At 38.9% G+C, this 15,891-nt stretch overlaps 1 protein-coding gene across 2 annotated transcripts in view; it reads right to left on the bottom strand.

Moving 5' to 3' along the window:
• The window catches only part of Tpgs2 (tubulin polyglutamylase complex subunit 2), a 35,083-nt gene that overhangs the window by 3,995 nt on the left and 15,197 nt on the right, over positions 1-15,891 (bottom strand). Inside the window, exons 3-6 of one of the 2 annotated variants that reach the window (XM_046428441.2) lie at positions 12,424-12,511; positions 10,280-10,408; positions 1,987-2,100; positions 454-614 (exon numbers count right to left, since the gene is read on the bottom strand). In XM_046428441.2, the coding sequence (XP_046284397.1) occupies positions 454-614; positions 1,987-2,100; positions 10,280-10,408; positions 12,424-12,511 (492 nt within the window). The remainder of the gene's footprint in view (positions 1-453; positions 615-1,986; positions 2,101-10,279; positions 10,409-12,423; positions 12,512-15,891) is intronic. The other variant, XM_046428442.2, reaches the window with a different exon arrangement.

Genomic DNA, 15,891 nt, shown 5'->3' on the forward strand with positions numbered 1-15,891 from the left:
TAGCAAAAAGGAACCAAAAATCATATGCTTGCATGTGTTATATGCAATGCGTATCTCTGGAACCGTACATAAACTGGTATCCATGGCTGCCTCTGTAGAAGTACACTGGGAGAATAGGAAAAAGAGATTTACTTTGCACTCTTTTGAGTACATATATTTGCCAATCCAAAACAATCAATTAGATGTAAGCCCCTAGTAACAATCAAAGATGGAAACATCCCAGGTAATTCTGAGGGTCAGCTATGTTGGGAGTCACTTGACTAGATCAATATTATGTGACACTGTCTACTTAACACTGTAATCAGACGCCTTGCTTTAAAAACACGTTTCCTGGGTTCTACCCCAGACCACTTAAATGGGGAAGTTGAGAATCTGCAATATAATCATTTCCTCAGAAGTTTCTGATACACATCATACTCTGAGATGACAGGTGTTCCCCCTCCCAGTCCTTACCTTGGCTTGTGGGCTAATACCATAACTCGTGAAGGCATACTGCCACTGGGGCAGGCCCAGGTGGGTGATAAGCAGGCGATAATAGGCAGTAAAGGTATCTGTGAGAAAATGCCAGTATAATGCTCTGTCCAGAAACCAGATCTCAGTGTCTTGGGCTGATGCTAAAATAGTAGACAAAGGAAGTAAGTAAACACTTATTTCCTTGTAACCATAAATTAGTCAATATATACTCACGATTTTAAAATATTCAATAGTAAAGGATATAAAATAAGGTAAAAATTCCGTTTTCTCCTTTTCCAACCTCCTAGTCACATTCTCCAGTGGCCGTTTTTACAGATTCTTGATCAGCCTCTTTCTATCTGCTGGGCACACACTGTGGTCTCAACTTTCCTGATGGAGGCAAATGAGTGGCTCAGGCTTTTTTGGAGGTCTTTCTTGGGAGCCAGAAATGCTGTGAAAAACTACTATAATAGAGTCTCTGATGTTCTGGGTGACAGAGGCATTATCATACCAGCTCCTGCCTTACACCTGTTTCTGACCTTTCAATCTTATTAGCTCACTGGTTCATCTGTTGTTTATACAGCTATAACATCTCTCTAAGAGGCCCACATTATCTGGTCTCTTTCTTTTTCAAAACTGCTTATGGTCATAAAACATTTTCATTTGAATCTCTCCAGTCTAAGTAATCCAGAATGATAGACCACTGTCTTCAACGTTATTTCTCAATTTCTTTGCTTGGCTTTCCAAGCTCTGCATGAGAGACAGCAGTTTGCCTTCAGGTTTCATCTCTACATCCCCTAGATGGTTCATGTAGAGCACCAACTTGGAATAACAATTCCATGACATTGTTTTTGCCACTCCCTGCAGTATCTAATTCCAACTATAGTTCAAGATGCAGCTCAAAATCTGTTTGCAAAGATTCTTCAAGTTGGAGATAATCTCTCCTTCCCCCAGAGGTAAATCCTGATGTCTGTACATTCTCCCCCCATCTACTGAAGATGGCTTGCCCTTGTCCAGTTCTGTAGTTTCAGTCTCAAGGTCTCAACTGCCTTTGGGTGGGGGTAGCAGTTATGCTCAAGGGCACAGAGCCTCACTATCCACCACTGGCCCCCCTTTCTCATGATTTCCCATCTGGAATTTTGAGGTCTAATAAATCAGGTTTTATTATTATTAACTGGCCTAGATACAGAAGTATGAAAAAAAGATAATGTGTTTCCCGTATGTTTACTAAATGTATGAGCTTGCAGTGAAGGGTCTATAAACAGAAGGGCTATTTCTTTTAGTTTATCTCACCTATTATCTGTTGACTGTTTTGTAGTAATTCACATATGAAGATGGCTAAAGAAGACTAAAAATTAGCCTACAGGGGGTGCTAGAGAGGGCCAAAGGGGCTTTCTAAGTCTTGCCACACAGAAAATCTAGAAGCACTTCAAGAAGCCAGGGAGGTATGTGCCTTTTGTGTGATGGCTGACAAGTAGTCAGGCAAGATCACACCCAGACTAGAAGACTACAGCATCCCATTGTGATTCTTACCTGGCTTCCCACTTTTGTAAACAAGGCAAACCTTCCCATTCCCACTGCATGAATCCAGCTCAAATATCACATTGCGAGAGTCAAAGTGAGGTTTCTCTGGCTGGTCCTCACTTGCTGCAAACAAACAAACTCATCTCAAACATACTATTAAGTAGTATTTTCCAAAAAATTCCATAAATTCCTGATCTCATTGATGGATTAGGCCTTCTGTCTGGGCTGTCCCATTACCCATAGACTTTGTCAGAGAATTTGGGGGAAGGTAACAGGAGGACCTGAGTTTCTTGGGAGTGGTACCACATAAAGTCAGAACAAATTGAAAGACCTGACGTTGACATTGTTCTATTCTTTTTTCAGGGACTGTTTATTATGTAAAAATAGGATATCATACACATTATCTGAATCTTGCTTTTTATACAATAATACCATATGGAAAACCCTTTAAGTAACTGATTCATTCTTTTAGTGGCTGCTTGATGGTTTGTGGGAGTCTATTTCTCCTATTGATAGGAACTCACCTTATCATCAATCTGCTATGAATTCTAAAATAATTATGACTGCACATGTTCTGGTGTTTTCCTTATGCAAAGTAGGTTTCTTGTAATAGAATGGACATCGTCAGATTGTTTTTCATAAACGGTCCTTGCTTTTGAAAGACATTTGCAATAGGTACAGAATTCTAGTTTTAACATTTTTTTCTTGAGTATTTTATCTCACTTGAATTATTTCTAAGTAGACATATATCCTTTGCTCCTTGTATGTAATCTGGCTTTTTCTTCTGGTTGCTTTTAAGATTTTATTTTTTATTCCTTGTTATGGTTTGGCTCTGGAATCTCCCCTAGTTCATGTTGAATGCCTGGTCCCCAATGTAGCAAGGTTCATAAAGGCTTTTAGGAAATGACCAAACGATGAGAGCTGTAACCTCATCAATTGATTAATCCATTTGATGAATTAATAATGTGAACGGACTACTGGCTGTTAACTATAGCTAGGCGAGGTGATGCTGGAGGAAGTAGGTCACTAGGGATGTGCCCTTGAGGACTGTATCTTGTCCCTGGCTCCTCTCTCTGCTTCCTGGCTGCCAGAAGAGCCGTTTTCTTCTGCCACCATGTTACGACTTCATTTCAGGCCCAGAGCAATGGAGTATGCCAACCATGGACCGAAGCTATGAAACCATGAGCCAAAATAAACTTTTCCTCCTCTCAGTTGTTCTCAGCAAGTAATTTATTCACAGCAACAAAAAACTAATACATCCTCATTTTGAGCAATTTAATTATGATGTTTTTTGGTATCACTTCATGTTTCTTTTTCCTGGTCTAATGAGCTCAGTGAATATATCAGTTTATAATTCCATCAAATTGGCAAATCTTTGGGTCATTACATCTTCAAGTATTATTATTTTCTGACCCCAACCCCTTCTTTCACAGACTCTAATCACACATATACTATACCATTTGTTATTCCCCAGTGCATGGATGCTCTTTTTACAACTTTTTTTCCTTTCTGTTACTTTGGATAGTCCCTATTGCTGGGTTCTCCATTCTTCTGCAATCTTTTCTTTTTGCCACCGCTAATTTCGTCCAATATATTTTTCATCTCAGACCCTAAACTCCAAAAGCTAAACTTGGAATACACAGTTTCTAATCTGTACTTTCAAAGACATACAGAATAAAGTTGTAACTTTTAATATCTATACATGCTAATTCTAAAATGTGTGTCAATTTAGGGTTGGTTTTGATTAACCCACTTTCCTCCTTATTATAGTTGTATTTTTTTTTTTTTTTTGGCATGCCTGATCATCTTTGATTAGGAGACAAAAAGTGTTAATTTTACATTGTGGGGTGCTAATGATTTTTATATTTCCATAAATAATCTCGAGATTTATTCTTAGACATAGTTACTTGGAAACAGATACTTTGGGCTTTGCTCTTAGATTTGACAGGCAGGATCAATGTAGTGTTTATCTATAGCTAATTATTCCCCTTTCTAAGGCAAGCTCTTCCATGTACTTTAATGCTTTGTGAATCATGAGGCATTTCAGCTTGCTTAGTCTTCTTGGTCCTTTATGAGGACTAGACATTGTTCCCTCTAATTATTTTCATCGGTTTTTGTCATTGGCCTTGGGCAGTTTCTTCATCACATGTGTCTATCAGTTCTTTGCTGAAAACTCAAGGGAACCCCTCATAGAATTCTGGAATTCTCTCTTTAATCGGCTCTCTGTTACTCAGTCCTATGAACTCTAGCTGCCTTAATCTATCTGGGCTCACAACTTTGTCATCTCAACTTGGGGAGAACAATGGTCCCTGCCTGGGTTCTTCTTTCTATCCTGTGGACTGGGAACTCTCAAGGAAGTAAACTTGGGAAATTATACGGCTCACCATGATTGTTTCCCATTGCTCACAGCTCACTGTTCTTTGTTGCCTAATGGCAATGTCCTAAAAAACACTTTGTATATTTTGTCTAGGCCTTCCTTTAACTGTTGTGCCAGGTGGAAAGAGAAATTTGGCCTCTGTTACTCCTGCTTGGATGAAATTAAAAGTCTAGACTGGTGATTCCACCAAAATTTTAGCAGCCCTGCATGATGCTAAAAGTTGGGGCAGGGGGTGGGGGTGGGGTAGTCTGCCCTTAGGTGAAAAGCTGTAAAAAGAGCAAATTCCTGCAGTGAGGTTCCCTTCTGCTAAGTGTAGTTTTACACTCCAGTCTTTACCTGATTTTGGCTATTCTCCAGACCTTTCAGGTAATTGTTTTAAATGTTCTTCTGGATTGTAGAGTATTATCTGCCATTACCTTAGAGCATAAGGTCACCATTTGAATCCCCACCCTCCACCTCAAATCTGCAGTACCACTGTTTCAGTTCCTCCCCTAAATTTTAGTTTGGTTTTAACTCCATGTATGCATTAGCATCTTGTTGTGTGGTCTATACCTGGGAATACTGGTGGATCTCTTAATGGAACCTGTAATTTGTAATGGTTCTTGTAGCAGGGTTTTGTATCTAGTTATATTTTTAGTAGAAACTATTTTTTTGAAAAGTTATTTACAAAAACAATTTGAGGCCTAGGATAATGTTACTCCCTCTAGGGTGGATTTTTCCCTTTATATAAAAGGGTTTTTTGGGGCTGGGGTTATGGCTCAGTGGTAGAGCGCTTGTCTCGCATGTGTAAGGCCCTGGGTTCGATCCTCAGCACCACATAAAAATAAATAAATAAAAGTATTGTGTCTATCTACAACTAAAAAATAAAAAAAATTAAAAAGTTTTTTTTTTTGCGATATATTTCACCTATTTTAGCATTCACTCATTTAAATTGTACAGTTCAGTGGTCTTTTAGTATATTTACAAAGTTGTGCAATCATTACCATTATTACAATTTTGGGGCATTTCTCTAGAGTGAATTTTTATTTGCATCTGCCATTCTCTGAGATTAATAACCTAGGATTAACTATACTCAGTTTTGGGATTTAACACTTTCTGGATCACATAAATGACTCACACCGAGCTTCAGTCCATGTGACCAACAGTTACTTCTGGTTCATCCTTGCTCCTAGGGTTCAGGTTTTCACTACTCCTTTACAAAGAGCATGGTCCCATCTTTTCCGGGCCCTAGAATCCATTTTATTCCCCTTGCTCATAAATGAGTCAAATTCCCAGCTTTTCAGCAGCCTTTCTTCCTCCTTTGAAGAGGACAGTGTACCTTAGACAAAAGCAACTCCACAATCATCTCCCCTGGATTTCTGTGTTCTTCTGGATGTTGATCTGATACCATACCTTAGCATATTGTTAGCTCTTTCATGCTTTTAGGAAAACAATTGTTAAATTTTTCCTGCTTTTAAGTCTTCAGCAGGAAGGCTGCTCTGAATAATCTGCCATTACCAGAAAAGGAAGTCTCTTCATCAGTTTAAAAATGTTTCTGGAAGATAATATACAGGTAAGTTTTGCTTTTGCTTTTTTTTTTTTTTTTAATCAATTTAGTAGTCTCTATCTTTCAAAAAAGATTCAATCCCATAAAATTTATGTAATGATTGATTTATTCCTCTCATCTTAATGTTATATATCTTAATTATTAAGTCACTTCCTTTTCTTTTCTTCTTCTTCTTTTTTAAACTCCTGTCATTCAACATTTCCCTTATTAGACTGGAAATTTTAGTGGGACGTAGTGGCACAACTCTATAATCACATTAGGAGGATGACATGTTTGAGGCCAACATGGCCAACTTAGCAAGATCCTGTCTCAAAATACTGAGATGATGAGTTTATTCTTATCTACCCCAGACAAAATAGAGCCAGCAGGTCTTGAAAGAGTGTGGGCCTCACTCATGCTTGTGTGTCAGAAATAGAACTATCACAAGGACTTCCTAAAGCCCATCAGGAATTCCTTCACATCCTAGATGCAGCTCAAACTCATATACTTTGCTCTCTGTACACTTATTTTCTATTATCAAGGTTTATTTCAAGAAAATATTCAAGACTGCTGAAATTCAGATAAGACAACTGCCTAGCAATGGCTGTCTCCACCAATGGGCTAATACCAACTGCTATAATGACCGGATACCAAAGAACCTTATTTCAGGTAAACTTCTCCTTTGGGTCTTTAAAAGCCTGCCCTTACCTCAGCCCCTCTGGGCGCACTTACGGCTTTTCACAGCCTCTGCATCCTACATTGGAATTCCCCATTACTCATTCCCAAATAAATGTGATTTTTCCAAGAGCCATCTGTCTGTATTTTAGGTTGAGACCTGATTACCTTTGTTTTTTGATAATTAGATCCATGACTATCTTTATTTGAAAACAATATACCATCATTTCTCTAACCAAATGGGATATACAAAATTCTAAGATGATCCCCAAGATTACTGCCTCCTGGTATATACATCTCACATAATCCTTTCCTCTGAGGGTGGTTTAGGACCTGTGGATATGATGGGCAGTCATTCCCTGGATTGGGCTACATTAAGAAAGTTCACAGCACACTGGGAAGAAATTTTCCTGCTGGCTTAAAAGCTGCCATGATGTGGAAAGGGACATATGGCTTATATCTGAGGGCAGCCTTAACTTGCTTGGAGTGAACCCTGGCTGAAAGTCAGGATTAAAATAGGAACTTAAGTCCCACATTGCAAGAAACTAAAAGCAATCAACCACAGTGAGCCTGGAAGAGACCCCAGTGCCTCCAATGAGATCAGTCTCAGCCAACATTATTTCAGTCACTAGGGTTCAGCTTCAGATAGCTGCATTCTCTGCTTGGCCAGCTGTCAGCTCCTTAAGAGGACCCAGCTGACCTGCAGTTTTATTCTTGATTCATAGAAACTTCTAATAAATAAATAAAACTGATAATAAATTTGTGTAGTTTTAAGCTATTAGATTTGTAGCAATCCGTTATACAGGAATAGAAAACTGGCACACCAAAGCTGTTTTCTCCAGCAAGTTGTTGTTGTACTTCTTTCCTAAAGTAAAATAAGATCTTTCATTTGTTACCCCTTCCCTTTTCTCTCAGTTATCCATTATGAGGACCACTGAAACCACTGTTTTAATTTGACATTTTGGTACTTTGTTACAATAGCCCTAAGTGGCTTAACAGAAATTTATGGTCTGAAATCAAAGTGTCCAAAGAATATTCCTCTGAGGACTGTGGAGAAGAATCTCTTCCATACCTCTCTCCTAGCCTTTGGCTGTTTACTGGAAATTTTTGGACTTCTTGTAGAGGAATTGCCCCTACCTCTGCCATCATCTTCAAATGGCATTCATCCAATATATGCTTGTGTCCAAATTTTCTTTTTATAAAGCTCACCCTATTCCAGTATGATCACATCTTTTAATTAAGTCTGCAATTTGGAAATAAGGTCATATTCTAAGGTACTGAGATTTAGGACTTAAATATATCCTTTTTGGGGGGTGGGGAAAGGGGGCAGAATAGGATTTAACCTAGAATACTTTAACTATCCTCTCTCCTCACATTTGAATTAAACTGAAATGGGATAGCACTTTTTAGAATATTCTTTGCACTATACTCAAGAGTTCTTATGTAACACATTTTGAGCCCTTACAACTTCCTTCTTATAACCAGAGGTATATTTAGTCTGTGAACATAGGACTCTTGATTTTCACTCCTTTTTCTCTTGGTAACCTAGAAATGTTTTTTCACCATCTTCTAATTCCCACTGATATTTCCACTGATGTCTGATTACTACTCCTGTACAATTTCTTCTTCTTTTTTTTATTTTTAAAAGATGAACACAATATTTTATTTATTTTTATCTGGTGCTGAGGATCAAATCCAGTGCCTCACATGTGTGAGGCAAGCTCTCTACTGCTGAGCTATAACTCCAGCCCACAATTTATTCTTTTTGACTAAAAGCTTGTCATTTTTTCCTTATCAGGATATGCTTAGATGTTTGGGGCTTTTTATTGTTCTGATTTAGGATTAGGTTGAGTTTTTCCAATCTGCAGAGAAATTTTCTTTTGTTAGTATTTATTTATTGCCTTTCCATGTCTTCTTTCTTTGGCACCTATAATTGCAATGAAAGGTGTCTGGATTTATTTTCTACTTCTCATACTCTCCTACTTTTTTTTCTTAAAATTCACTTCTCTAAAATTTACTTACCTATGTTCTATAATATTCATCGCACATAATTTTTCTGTCTAACTCAGGTGTCAATAATATTTGTATTTTCGTCATTTCATTTAGTCAATTGTTTGAAAATCTTTGTAATTTTTTTATCTACAGGATGTCTCTGGGCTGTCTTAAAAATTTCAAATGTTCTTGTGCTTATTTTTGTTTAGATTTTCATCTGTGTGCTCTAGCAGTTTTAGTTCTCTGGTTGTATATTCTAACATTTCTTCTGATGTCTTCTGATTGTCTGCTGAGTACCCTGAGAAAAGTCAGTATTTTTCTGTTTACATTTTAATGAGACTTAGATCTAGTTGTTAGACTATTGCAGAAAGCATGAGCCCAGCAGGTGCCAGAAGGCCAAGTGGTCTTTATACCTGTAAGTATATAGGAGCAATATGGTCCCTACCCCTGGCTCAGTACTTATCTTGAGGCCCCTCTACAGAGTACTCCTTTTCTTCCAGACTCATGGGCAGGAAAGACCTAGTCTGTGTAACTACTTCTTTGCCTTTTAGAGAAACCCTATCATACACTTATTAAACCAATGTGAACTTTTCTTACTGCTGGGGATTCCATAGTTTTGAGTGACAGGCTTTTTCTTGGACTCATCACTTTCCAATTTTTGTCTCTGGACTCCTGTCGCACTGTTCTCCATTTGTTTGTCCAGTGGAGGGAGAAAGCCTTACATCAGTTCCCTCTGCCAGAGCTTAAATAAACCCCCAAGACCTAGACGCTAGCTGTCTACTCACTATCCATTCTTCTTTTCTTTCGTAAACCCCAATTCTGCTTGAGGAGGTAATATTGCACAAATAAAAATATCTCCCAAGACTTCTTCAGGTCTAGTTGTCAGACTATGGGTGGCTTTTTGACTCTGTTCTGACCAATGGCTATTGGGAGAGACTTTTGAGAAAAACTGTTTTCCAGATAAAGTGAGGAGAGATTTGCCAAGGGCTTTTTTTTTTGCCATTGTTCTTTGTTTTTTTTTACCCTTCCTCTTCCTGTCAGAAACACAGACTTGAACTGGGAGGTAGAGCCCACAATACTCAACCATGAGGATGAAAACCATACCAAAGGCTGGTGCTGCAGGAAGTGAGAGGGAAACTTTCACATTCTCAAGCAGCAACTTTAACCTAGTTCCAGATTTCATGAGAGAAATTAACCACTATTTAGTTTAGTTACTGTAACTGGGTATCTGTTATAAGCAGCTAAATAATTCTGATAGAAGAAGCCCTAACTTGAGGCTTTAACAGCTAATAACCCTATGAGCCATTACACTTAGAAGTAAAAAAGAGCTTTAAAGGTAGGAATGGAGAGGAAAGGGGCTGTATTTAGACTGTCATATTCCCTGAAACCCCCTGATACTTAAGTACTAGGTGAAGCTTAATTTATAACATTTATTCACTCACTCAGCATGTACTCATTAAGTGCTTACTGTGTACTTGGTACTGAACCATGAGGAAATAAAACAAAGATGCCAACCTTGATTTGCTTCATTAAAATTTCCTTTGTTGGTATAGGCTGTTGCTGCTGCTGCTGTTTTAACCTTATTCCCATGGTTCTAAGGAGCTATGAGTGGGAAGGGTTTTAGTTTAGTGGAATATAATACAGTGCCACAACCTCTTCCCATGGTCCTCAATATTATAAAAGGGAAGCAAGCAGGTTCATTTCTAACCCAAAGCAGAATTTCCTCCAGATACCTTCGTATGTATCATCCTCCAGGTCTGCCAGAGTTGGTGCATTAGGAAGTGAATACATGGAAGACTGGTTGAGCTGAGTCAGTTTTGAGATGCTGTTAATTGTCATGCTGCCCAATGGAATGATGTGCTCTATGGAGACATTAAAAAGAATGACAAAAAGTTGACAGCCTAGTTACAATGGTCATCATAAGCCCAGCTATTGTTGGTCACATGACTGAGGCATTTGATGAAAGGTAGGAAGAAGAGGATCAGTCACCACATGGCCCTAAGCACCGGCCTTTCATGCAAAACAAAACAAAACATGGAATCAGGGGCCACAGGCAATGAACAGTCCCTACTACATTAGGGTATGGCTACAGAAAAAGTTTAGAAAGGGATACTCAAGAAGAGCTAGAAAATATGAACTTAGGAACCTCATTTGAAGAGTAAATGACTTAAAAAATATTTCCACTCTCTCTTGCCCTAGTTTAACCAATATGCTGCATAAACAATTATACTTTACAAAGGAGAAACAGCTTTTGATTATATAGTGGACTTTTCTCTTATTATAAGCTTTTCTCTTATTATAAGATATTTTCATGATGGAAAATATCTCTCATCATTTTCCCTTACTCAATGGAGAGAAGTGGCAGCCCTTCTCACTTGGTTCTAGCCTTCTGTGATTAGGGTATAAATAAGGAACAGGAAGACTGCATATTTTCCTTATCTATTGTATAGAATCCTAGACACAAGGTGGCACACAGACTTACAAATCTGACTTCTAGAAAAACTGGAATGCTTGAAAGCAATAAAACAGCTGGTATAGACCATGGACTGTTTGAGGAGAAGAGAAGCTGCCTTTACCGTCTTTTCTGTTAACAATGTAAGCTATTCAGTAAAGAATGGGTACAGTAATCATGATAAAAAGACCAGGACTAGGAAGATCAAGTTACAGAAAATATTGCAATATGACCAGAGACTCATTTATAAAATAGTCATGTAATATCTCTTCTCTGAGGCAGGCTTGTGAGGGAACTAACCTGCCCTCATAATGTGGGCAGGGAGTGTCTGTCAGTCAATCTAGTCTCTGTCCCCTGTCTATTGCTCCAGATCCCAAAGGCCATAGCCATGGTATAAGGGAACGTACTGCTGGTGACAGATAACTTTTAGGCCATTGAAAAAACAATTTGAAGTAAAAACTAAAGTTAAATGTTCACTAGTAAGCTATTAGAATTCTGTTTCTCTGGTCAGCTATGGGAGACAGTCATAAAGGCTTCAGGAGTCACCAAAAAAAGGTAATTCAGATATGTGGGCAGGAGGTGGAGGCAGGAAAGAAAAGTCAATTCTGTGAAGCAGAAGTCTCTCCTCCTTTGGGTCAGCAATGGGGAGGTTTAGGGTACTTCCTAAGATCTAAGCAAATATGGGGATGGGGATGTTGCTGGAGTGGGAGGCAATAAAAGCTAACAGGGATGAGGACTGGCAAGTCTGTGTCAGGAATGGGCTGGACTCCGGCAGCTAAATCAGAATTTCCTAGCTTATGAACTTCTTTAAGTCCTCATCTAAATGTGCAGTAGCTGCAAGCTCTGACATGTATGAAGTTGAGAGTCCCTACACCCATTATGCAAATGTGTTAGTCTAGACACATTTAAAGCAAGATGACATCCTACAAACTGAGGCAGATGGTGACTGAGGCTGAGGTGGTACAGGAAGAGAAGGTAAGGTTCTGATTTGAGGGTTAGAGCACTGAAGTCTTCACAATGGTATGAATAAAGGAAGAGTCTGAAAGAGAGGGACACCTGCTCCCAGGGACCATGGGTCTTTCCTGCAGGTTACTCTGAGAAGTCTGCTCTGAAGTGAGGCTAGCAGTTCTAGTTTTTTGTGTAATAATTAATGTTTTCTTCCATTCTATTCCAACCCTATTTATAGGAAGCCTCTAAATTAAGCTCGGAGACCAGTACCAGCTAGACACTGGAACAGGGTAGAAGTAGGTAAAGCACTAGATATCTGTTAGCTTTAGGAGAAAAATCACAGCTTCTGAATGTGGTACTCAAAAACCCAGAAAAACTGTGTAGATTGAAAGACTCATAAGTTGTGAGTGCCCAGAGCTGTCCCACCCAACCTCTCCACCAGGGCAATGTTCCCCAACAGCAAGGAGGATGACTTACCATCCAGTTTCACACTCCATGTCATATGGAAGCCATTGGTCATTAGGTAAAAGTTCTTTAGATCCTCAGGCATCACACAGTTATTTTTCTAGAATCACAAAGCAACCGAGCATGAGGTCGGGGCTAGGAAGGAGGGTGTAGGCCAATGCCTCAAATTGCTGGGGGCATGATTCACCATATTCAGATCTCTGAAACAGAAAGACTGATAATTATCTATAAAACTATTAGACAGGTATGGGGGCCTGCAAATGGAGTTATCACCCCCTCCCCTTTGTTTTACTTCACTAGATAAAGCAGATTAGGTGTCTGCTCTGCCACAATATGCCCTAATGGCCAGCTGGAAAAGGAGCTCAAAGGCAACAAGCTGAGGAGACACAGGAATGTGATGAGAGAGGAGGCCTTAGTAGTCTGACAACATTCGAGCAAGGCAATCATTATCAGGAATTTCAGATCCATTCTCTTATATTACCTTCTGAAATAAATTATTGGACAAATAAGAACATCTTAAAAATAAACTCCTTTTTAACTCTGTCCAAACTTTTATCTTATTGGATCCTTCTAAGTTGTGATACCATTGTGTATGTCAAGTTCACTTTAGATCATACTGTCAGTTCTAGGCATCCAATGGATGGGGAAGTATTATGTAGCAGGAAAATCTGAGTTCACTTCCTGATTTTTGTCATGTATGTTGAGTGACCTTGAGAGACCTTGAGCATGTTGTTTTAACCCTATGAACTAAGACTAAATCTACAAAACACTGGAGGTGAGGAATATAAGCTTGTCAGGAAGTGGACTAAGAAATTATGATTTTAGCTATAGCATCTTCAAGAATGATAAGTGTGAGGACAGTTTTAAGCTTGCAGGTGATTTTAAGCAGTACTTTTAAAAATTATTAAATAGACAACTCTCATTTTAATGAATCAAGTTTTAAATTTCCTTTAAGAACTAGAATATGGACTCTGACAGATTTTTTTCCCCCTCTTGTTACCACCCAACTCCCAATCTCACAGATGTGAAAGTGAAGGGATTTGCTTAGGTTAATTTATTTCCTACTTAGTAAGTTATATGGAGTTTGGGGCTTTGAGTGCCTCCTGTATGGCTACATTCTCTCTTTGCAGAGAGAAAAAACATACATACAGAATGCCTTTCTCCCACTCCCAGGATCCTTGCAAAGGAAGCCTACAGTTAATGCTATTCTGACAAGATTTGTGCTCCTATGCTCCAGAAGATCAGCATCCACTTGAAGATTTTGATCACCAGTACCATCTAGTGGTAGAGATAAGAAAATAGCTACCTATCAGTTTTTTGTTTTTTTTTTTTTGGGGGGGGGTGGTACTAGGGATTGAAACCTGGGGTATTTTAAAACTTAGATATATCTCTAGTCCTTTTTACTTTTTATATTGAAATAGGGTCTCACTAAGTTGTCCAGGCTGAACCTCCTGCTTGCTTCCCTTCCTGAGTCACTGGGATTATGGACCTGTGCCACTACTCCTAACTACAAGCCATTCTTAATGGGGCTTCCATGAGATTCCAGAAGAGGAGGACAGGTAGACTACCTAGCATTGTTCATCTTCAAGTTAGGCTGAAGAATTTCAGCAGTAGTATTTACACATTTGTTATAGCATTTCTTTTACCCCAAAATGAAATTTTAGTGTTTTTATACCAGAATTTTTAAAAATATTCAAAATTCATAAAATAGTAAAAAAGTGAAATCAAATAATAGATTTTAAATGCTTATATAAACTTATAAATTGTCAAATGAATCAAATTCATGAAAAACATTAAGTCTATACTATCTGATATAATGGCTGGTAGGACCTGGCCCTGTTGCATATCTTTCTGCCCCATGCACCTGAGGTCCTACAGTGTTTCCGTTCTTTCCTACAGTGTTTAGCTTTTCTGAGTGGGATTTTCAGGATACTGCTGCTTTTGGTGGCTCCTATGCCCTGGCCAACAATTCAAATTACTGCCAATAAAGCAATATGCCCACTTCGGAGAGCTTCTCTCCATAGAGACTTACGATCAGCCTTCTTTTTGGAGGGATGTGGAGGATATGAAAGGGGGAAGGAAGAAGATAGGCAGAAGGTGAATGGGAAGAGGGGCATCTTCAGATTGGAGGGAGAATCTGAAAATGAAAAAGGGAGAATAACCCTGTTGACCAGAATCTAGAATGACAGCTAACTGCCACAACAGGGTACTGCTCTCTCTAGTCCAATGATGATTCTGTCACATAGCTGCTAATTTCCAACATTTTCCCCTCCTTCCAAGGAGGCCAACTGCAATAGTTTCTTAAGCTACTATAAAGAATAAACCATAAACTGTTATTACTTCATCAGTTGTGGGAGCCATCAACTAGAATCCCAGAAAACTCTGATGAAAGCTGCCTGAGCCTGAAGCTAAGTGCTGTCCACTGTCTCCTGCTTATCTTCGTTACTTCTGGACAATCCTGCACTCCACAGTTCTCTCCTATTTTAGTGGCGACATCATCTGGGAAGGGAGCTGGGCAACAAATGCAGAATCAGGTCAGCAAAGGGACCAGAAGATGGAAATTAGTGTTTATGGAGGGCTTGTCCTTGCTGAGTAGTTTTCAACTACAGCCAGATGAAGGGCTGCCCATGAAACCCACCAAGAAGAAGAACTAAAATTTTACTGGAAACATGAAGCACTGAGCGTAAGTGCATCTAATGAAACTTTTCTTGGGGAGGACAGTCCACCATTTGGAAGGAAAACCTGGTCTGTAGAGGGATGACAGAATTCTGAAATATTCTCAAAGTCCCTCCTAAGGAAAGGTGGAGGGTTCACTAGAAACTATTATTTTGTTGAGTAGGATATAAGAATTTGGGACCAAACCAAACTGCTTAAGACCAAGAGGAGAGGAAGCATACTTTGCTCCAAATCCTTTCTCTACAGCAATATCAGTTTCCCTGTAAAAACACATGGTATAGTATAGATTTTCCAGGGACATCATGACAGTCTTCAGAACAGTAATGCCTTCAGGCCTAATTAATCATCAGGCATCGAGTTTTACAAGGAGTGGAAGTTGTGGGGTTGGAGGAGAAAGCTTCCTATCATAGCTTTCTTGCTTTAAAGCTCCTGGGTGTAGTAGTCTCAGGATTGAAATGAAGGACTGTGGAAAAGCAGCCAGGTGGCTGACTCTGACTCTTGTGTTTTATCTAATTCATTCATTTATCCAATATTTATTAAGTGTCTTTTATAGAGTAAATACTGTGCTGGGCATTAGAATCAGGAAAGAAGGAATGTATAGAGGAGACTGTACCAGACATATGGGTTGCTTATACAAATCCACCTTTTTCTTCCTTCTTGACAAAACCCTCATTTTGCTTGAGATAGCATGTGTCTTGTTAAATATTTACTTTTAAGACGTCCTCTGCAGTTAGTGCTTGACATTAAGATGTAAACACAAGTCCAAAGAGGTTTTCAAGAAAACTTTCTCTCTCCTATTAAAAG

This window comes from Marmota monax, unplaced genomic scaffold, assembly GCF_021218885.2.
Source record: "Marmota monax isolate L192 unplaced genomic scaffold, Marmota_monax_Labrador192_F-V1.1 WCK01_AAM20220418_F8-fsc00031, whole genome shotgun sequence".
In the NCBI taxonomy this organism is placed as follows: Eukaryota; Metazoa; Chordata; class Mammalia; order Rodentia; family Sciuridae; genus Marmota; species Marmota monax.